The sequence below is a fragment of the Populus trichocarpa genome, chromosome 4, assembly GCF_000002775.5.
Source record: "Populus trichocarpa isolate Nisqually-1 chromosome 4, P.trichocarpa_v4.1, whole genome shotgun sequence".
NCBI classification, from domain to species: Eukaryota; Viridiplantae; Streptophyta; class Magnoliopsida; order Malpighiales; family Salicaceae; genus Populus; species Populus trichocarpa.
The window spans coordinates 24,079,147-24,087,261 of NC_037288.2; the positions used below are offsets into that span (position 1 = coordinate 24,079,147).

An 8,115-nucleotide genomic window follows, 5' to 3' on the forward strand; every position below is an offset into this window, starting at 1 on the left:
TGTCAATTTTGGTCATTATATTTTATCTTTTCTTACAAAAAAAATATAAATTATATTTTATGAAATATATATTTATTTTAACGATAAAATGCTCTATGACACACAAAGGAATAATAATAAAAACATATACCAACACATAAAACCTTGGAAACAAAATTTGAAATTATAAGATTGAAAAGAAGTTTAGTGTGGTGACTGGTGTGTAAGAAATCAAAAAAAATTATGGATCAAGAAAAAAAAATCGGCTATGAACAATTGGGTAAACTGGCTAAATATCTGTCTTGATGAACAATGATTACACATAAAAAAAATCTTCTCTATAGTTTATAGTGTTAATTAATGAGGGCAACAAGAAAAATAAGGGAAAATGACTTGACATATCCTTATATATATATTTCAAGGATTGTGTCTAATCCATCCTTATAGATTTAATTATATGCAATCTATTCTTAAAAAGTTGTTGCGTCTCTCATTTATCATTTCATTAGATTTTCACTGTCAAAACTAACACAAGTACATTACGTAGTAATCTGTACATGATCAAGTTCAAATCGTATATAATCATCTGAAAATTAAAAAAAAATAATATAGAGAAAATTCCAGATTTTTTTTCTTCAAAACTTGCCACTCCCGGAATAACTTACACTTGTAACTTATCATCGAAACTGAGTATTGAATCTGTGAACTCTTATTAGAATCTCAAATCTTTTTCTCTTACTCTCTATCTCTTAGTGAGAAACTGAGTATTGAATCTTAGATTAATCAAGTATCTTTTTTTGAATCTTAGTTACTTGATAGAACTAACTTAAAAAAAATAAACATAAAAAAAATAAAAATAAAATTTATAACCCATCATAAGGAATAAGAATATCTCCGTATGATATTTTTTTCTCTCACTTGGATTTATATCTTCCTTTAAAATACACCTAAAAAATAACTAATAATATACCACTTATTCTTTAAATATAAAAACTATATCTATACAGTTAATTTCACATATATTTATATAAGCATGACGCGGACCAGTCGAACGGGCAGAAGACCAAGCACTTAATTTGTTTGATGGAGACAACAACCCAACAACTGATTAACTGACATGTATATTACATTATCTTTAACTACATCATCTGCATTATACGCCTAAAAGCTAAGTTATAATGGGAATTATTGAATAATGATGACTTGACAGAGAGAGTAGCAGTAGTAGTTGTTGATTTAAAAACTATGGTAACATATATATATATATATATATATATATATAGTGCTATATAGTTGGTTTACTGTTTATAATCTATTATATATAGTTGCATGCTTATAAAGTAGATATAGATAAAAAGTTGAAATCGATCCATCAATAAAAGATGTCCAATTATTCAAAAAAATTAAAAATTAAAAAATGTCGAAAAGATTAATATTGGTTCTTGTATATATTATACTCACACTACAATACATGTATGCAAAGTATATAAAATCCATAAGAGGTTTGTTATAGGGAATATTGCTAGCTAGACATCTAGAAGAAGAACTGCACATATTTAATCACCTTGATCTTAAAACTGTGGGAGTAATTTGACTTGTGGGTATATAGGCAATTAAAATACTTAGTCAATAAAGCTATAATTATATAAATATTGTGATTTAAAAGAGAAATATTAACAAGCACATGACGAGGACATAGTTGAAGTGATATCATAAAGAGAGGAGATCTGATCCCAAAAGCTAGCTAGCCATAGGCAAATAAATATGTGATTGGCATTGCCTCTGGCATTATTATTTATGCACTGTAATAGCCATAAAGAGAGGGTAAAATTAGCTATACTTTGGTGGTTATAGGCACTGCGGCATAACTTTACTTTAGAAACTTTTTATTTATTTTTAATTCTAAATTAATTTTTTAATGTGCTAGTATAAAAAATAAAATAAAAATATTATTTTAATATATATTTAAAAAAAAACATTTTAAATTATAGCATTCCTAAACCAGCAATCAGTATGTATTTGGTTTAGAGGCTAATTGTAATGGTAAATGTATAGTAATTACAATTACAATTATAATTAATTATGATAATGATAGCTATAACAATGTTCAGAAAAAATATTAGAGTTTAGTGAAGAGTTTTTATTGACAATAATTAAAATACATATATTAGATATTATACAATATTTGATATAATAAAAAAACTAGTTTAGTTTTTTTTATAATTTTTTATGTATTAAATTAAATATAAAATTTAGAAAGAGTTTGTTTTTGTAGTTCAACCTGTTTTTTAAAGTACTTTTTAAATTATTTTCGTCTGAAAAAGCATTAACTTGATGATGTTATGTTTTTTTAGATAATTTTGATATATGAATACAAAAAAAATTATGAAAATAAATATTTTGACATATTTTTAATTAAAAAATACTTTTACAAAAATATCCTGCACCGCACTACCAAACACATACTTAGTGCTCACTTGGCACTCCCTAACTTTTATTTTTCAAAATATTTTTTATTTAAAAAACATTAAAAAAATATTAATTTAATATTTTTTATAACTAATTTACACTTTCAAGTTAAAAAATAATGCACTTACCAACTCTCTAATTTCCATTCATGCTTTATATGTTATAAAATATATTTATATTATAGTGGACCGACCAATAAACTAGTGACAGATAGCCCATTAAATTAAACGAGTCGATGTCCTAGCCTGATTTAGTAACATTGCCTAATATAATTTCTAATGCACTTGATTTCATTTTGCAAGGAATTTCCTGCAAACAAAGGAAGGGGTGACCTTCATATTTTTGTTTACACGTGGAAGCTACATTAATTAATAATTAACTTGGAGAGGGGCGCCTAATTAATGTAGATTTGTTTAAAATGTGCAGATTATCTGCATTTCGAGTTGGGTTCCTATTAGGCCCAAGCAGTTAGTCTTCGGCATGGACAATGATTTTGGAGAAACACCAATTTATTTCCAAATCTTATATCTATAATTTTTATCAAACAAGTCCTAAAATTCTTAATCAAATTTATTTGTTAACTTTCTCATCAATATCTTTATTATATTTTCTTAAATTGATGTCATTTTAGTGCATAAATATGAACACGAGACTGAATTTTTTTTTTTCAGATTTTCTTTAAATAAACAATAATTTAGGATATAAAATATGCAAATTAATATATATATATATAAAGTTTCCCCATAAAAGTTTTATTCAAATGCAGTTTTTGTTTTGTTTGATACACGTGGCCAGTGGGTCGCTTAAAATATATCTAGGGAATTAGCTGGGCCGAAAAGGTTGGATAAAAAAAGGGGGTGGGAAAGGGCCCTTTTAGGCAGAGGTGGGCTTGTACGGGTCTAAAATTTGATGAGTTTAGTGGATTTGGGAAAGCCCACATCCACATCTAATTATTATAGATTTATAAGGAAATTCTGAGAAATGAAGCAGCAGCACCAAAATTCCTTTATCACCAGATAAAACAGAATCAAGAAACGGAAACGGGAAATGGGAACGCCGGTGGGATTGGCGCCGGGACTTTCTCGGAAGCTGAAGAAGGTGCTGGAATGTCGGACGGACAGTCCGGATCTGGTGGCTTCGCTCAATACTCTGTCCGCTTTCTACAACGAAAACACCCCTCAGTCACGTCGCCACCTCAGATCCACCATCGAGGACCGCTCTCTCCACCTCAATCACGAGTTTCTTCAAGCCTCCCACACCGCTCAGCAAGTAAACTATACAATAAAACTCCGAATCCTCCTATACATCTATTTCTCTGTAATTTGAACTGAGTTGAATTGATCTATTATTACTAGGCTTTGGATCATGTCGAGGAGGAGGTTAACGCCCTGGCCGAATGCTGCGATAAGTAACTTTCTATCATTGTCCTGATTTTTACTCCAATTCAGTTTTCCATGTTAAAATTAAATAATTAAATAAATAAAAACATCCTTCCATTTCAGTATTGCCAAGGCTTTGAGTAGTTGTAGTGCAAGTACGGGTGATATTATCAGCACCACCGAAAGGCTCAAAGAGGAACTAGAAATCACCACTCAGAGACAAGACATTGTATCCTGCTTCCTTCGCGATTACCAGCTCTCAAATCAAGAGATCAATGCTCTTAGGGATGAGGATCTCGATGACAACTTCTTCAAGGCTCTTTCTCATGTTCAACAAATCCACGCCAACTGCAAGGTTCTGCTGCGTACCCACCATCAGCGTGCTGGTTTGGAGCTCATGGATATGATGGCTGTCTACCAAGAAGGAGCCTATGAGCGCCTTTGCAGGCAAACCCCCCCCCCCCCCCCCTTTTTTTTTTGCCTGCCTTCAATATATAGAACCACTCGTTTCATTTTAATATGAGGAATGAATTCTTGCTTTCCGTTTCTTTGTTTCTCATTTCTTCTAAATTTTTCGCCTGTCTTGTATGGTTTAATTTTAAAGATATCGTTCCTTTATGCATATGTATAATTATGCAGGTGGGTTCAGGCAGAGTGTAGGAAATTGGGTGACAGTGATAATCCTGAAGTTGATGAGCTTTTGAAAACAGCTGTCCGTTGGCTCAAGGAAAGGCCTGCTCTTTTTAAGTACTGTGCAGAAGAGGTAGTTCTCATGTGGCAAAGCTTAATGACGAATAGCTTAATGGTCAAATGCTGTTTTTTTCCCTCTCTAATTTTTCATAATTATTTATACAGGTAGCAAATATGAGGCATAATGCATTGTTTAGAAGATTCATAAGCGCTCTTACACGTGGAGGACCTGGTGGAATGCCAAGACCTATTGAGGTTCATGCTCATGATCCGTTAAGATATGTAGGTGACATGCTAGGATGGTTACATCAGGTTCGACTTGGAGTCCTCTCTGATTGTGTTGTACTTCTAATTTTCTGCTTGGCCGAGTTCCATGCACATATTAATCTCAGTTTCATTCTTTAATAATTTTATGTCAATTTGCTCCATGTGCAGGCCTTGGCATCTGAACGAGAACTTGTTCTTGTCCTACTCGACCCAGATGCTTTGGTAGATACCGTATCAACCGTAAACCGATTCTCCAAGAGTTTGGAGAATGGCACTGGAAAGACAGAATCTGACCTAACATATGTTCTGGATAGAATTTTCGAAGGAGTTTGCCGGCCATTTAAAGTTAGAGTTGAACAAGTTTTGCAGTCACAACCTAGTCTCATAATTGCATGTAAACTCAGTAACACACTGGAATTTTACAGCTACACTGTGAGTTTACCTCATCTTTGTTTTCCACGCCCACTTTTTTGTTTCTCCTTCTTGATGACAATAACTGTAGTCTCTGCTGATCTTCAGATCTCTGATTTACTTGGGAGAGATACAGTTCTGTGTAATACACTTTGGGCACTGAGGGATGCTGCTCAGAAAACTTTTTTCGATATTCTGAAAAGTCGGGGAGAGAAGCTTTTACGATATCCTCCCCTTGTTGCTGTTGATCTTTCCCCACCAAAAGCAGTGAGGGAAGGAGTCTCGGTCCTGCTTGAAATAATTGAAACCCACAACAGCATGATGGTTACTGTTACAGGGAAGAAGCCTGATTTTGATCCAGTGATCTCTGCTTTACTTGACCCTATCATTCAGGTGTGCTTGTCTTTGATGTTAGTGGTAGAAACTGTAGAATAGCATTATTCATGGCGAACATGCTCCTGATTACATAATTTCAACACGAGATAAAATTAGTGGACAAACTGCATTAAACTTGGTGGATGTGCTGAATAACTTTAATGTTAAAACTGCGTTGTGCATAAGTGACCTGTAACAATCACTGTGTAAAGTTTGGAAATTTATCTGCTTCCAAAGATGCTTAGGCTCTAACCACATGATTTAAAGTTGTGCCGGAGCAAATATCTGTGATTGCATTTGAAACAGAAAATGGCAATTGGTCTTACATTTTAACTTCTGATGAGTTTATGTTCTGAGCTTGTTGTGAATTGCTTTCGGCACTACTTTTGAAACTGGATTGATGTTTTTCAAACATGCTAGTATTGCTTCTATTTTAGGACTAGTTTTTCTCTGTTAAGAACTTAGATTCCATTGAGTTTTTTTAGGCAACATGTTATTTTTGATTTCCATCTAATTGCTTTCAATAATCACAGATGTGTGAGCAAGCTGCAGAGGCACACAAGTCCAAGGGTGTTAGCCATGCATCGAGAAGAAGAACAAGTTCTGACTCGGGCCAAATTAGTAAATCATCGGTCGATGCTCTCTTGTCAAATAACAGCCCTGCAACATCGTCCAAGGTTTTGCCTGTTCTCTCAATGCATTTATTGTTGTCTTCCTTTTTCAGTCCTAGAGTTTCACTTCTCTCTTCTCACACTTCTTAGTGGGTTTGTGGTATGCTTTATGAGCATTTCGAGCCATTATATGGTCGAAGGCTTGATATATCAAATAGCCCCCTGATTTTGTATACTGGTGCGTTTTCCTGGCATCTAGGACCATTAAAATTAGCTACCTTCAAATAATCTTTATGATGAAATTTCCAGGTCATGACATACTTTTGTCGTGTCAGTGGAAGGAAGGAACCCTAGGAACGTAAACTGAATCATTTCCAACTTAGTATTCAGTCATAACATGTCAGGATTGAACATGATCCTTTTCTCTCTATTAAGATGTATATGTATCCATTGTCTTAATGACCATATGCCTCACTGTCTCTATTGTCCCTGCATTTTAAATTCTGAGCATTCAATACCATATCTCAGGGTAGCTGTTGTGGTGATTACACAGAACTAGGCAATTATAATCCTGCTCATGTTTGAATTCATGAATTACACCCCTTTTTTTTTTTTTATGAAGTACATCTTAAGATGCCAAAAAAGAGCTTGAAAGGGTGATGCTTGTGCTCAACTTACATCCGGCGTAGTTTGTCTAACATTAAGTGACGAAACATATGCAGATTTGTGCATTCTTCTAAATGGCTTTTGCATCCTAATTTATAATATTAATTAATATCATGGATTCATGAATCCTTGCAGAATAGTGAAACTCCTTCCAAAATATTCCTCATCAATTGTTTATGCGCCATCCAACAACCGCTATCCAGGCACAAGGTTGCAGCTGGCTATGTAAAGAAACTGGGAGCAATGATTGACAATCACATGCATTCACTTGTAGAAAAGGAAGCCGAGGCCATTTTAAGTAGATGTGGCTTGTCGCAAAAGATGCACTACTTCCAGAAGTCACTTAACGAGGAGGGCAGTACAGCAACTGGCACCCCTCTGGTGGAAATTGAAGACACCTCTCCAGTGTCTCTTTCAGAATGTTTGAGGGCATTCTTTGGGCTTATTATAGGAAATGAGAGTTCCCTTCCTGAATTTGAGCAGATGCAGGTTCCAAAGTTGCGCTCTGAAGCTGGTATACAGGTGGCTCGGTCTCTTGCTGAAGCTTATGCGCTTATTTACACGGCAATAATGGATCCCAAGAATGGCTATGCAGAGCCCCAATCACTGGCAAGGCACCCTCCGGATCAGATACGGATAATTTTAGGCCTATGAAGCTCTACAAGTTCAATTCTATTTTAAAATTTAATCTTTTGGGTTTAAAAATGAGGAGTTGGTTCAAATTTTGATTTTGATTCATTTTTTTCTCTTGTTGATATTCTTCTGTAGTTTGTTAGATGAGCTGTTCTTATTGTGATCAAATAGAATGTATTTTATACCAAACGATGTGGATGCAGAAACTTTATACAAAGGTGTAGTACCCCAGCCCGAGTCATTTTGCACCGCAGGGATCGCTTGTGCGTTTTTGGTAATATGTTTTTTCAATTAAAAATATATGCTTTTTTAGATTTTTTTTTAATTTTAACATAAAAAATCAATTTAAAAATATTAATTTAATATTTTTTTAAGTAAAAAATAATCTTAAAAACATTTTGAAAAGCAGGAAGAAAAAAAAAAAAACTCTATTTGTTATGGATTGAATGAAGATTTTATTTTTGATAAAAGAAAAGAAAACCGAAGATTTTTATTTATTGCATTACGGCACCTTTTCTTTTTAGAGAGTGTTTGGCTGCGTGGTAGCTTCCACGTTTAGTTGTCACCGCAAGTATCAGTTTAGTTGTCACCGCAAGTATTAGTTGTTTGGTAAATGCGAAACCATTGTTTACTGT

General features: G+C 33.7%; 1 protein-coding gene across 1 annotated transcript; it reads left to right on the forward strand.

Annotated features, from left to right (window-relative positions):
* The first annotated feature begins 3,427 nt into the window (after positions 1-3,427).
* Positions 3,428-7,733, forward strand: LOC18098435 (conserved oligomeric Golgi complex subunit 6). Its single transcript, XM_006385103.3, has 9 exons — positions 3,428-3,717; positions 3,804-3,856; positions 3,951-4,274; positions 4,467-4,590; positions 4,683-4,829; positions 4,953-5,216; positions 5,304-5,588; positions 6,104-6,247; positions 6,983-7,733. The coding sequence occupies exons 1-9, from the start codon at positions 3,496-3,498 to the stop codon at positions 7,499-7,501; spliced, it is 2,082 nt and encodes a 693-aa protein (XP_006385165.1). The 5' UTR covers positions 3,428-3,495; the 3' UTR covers positions 7,502-7,733.
* The last annotated feature ends 382 nt before the right edge of the window (positions 7,734-8,115 follow it).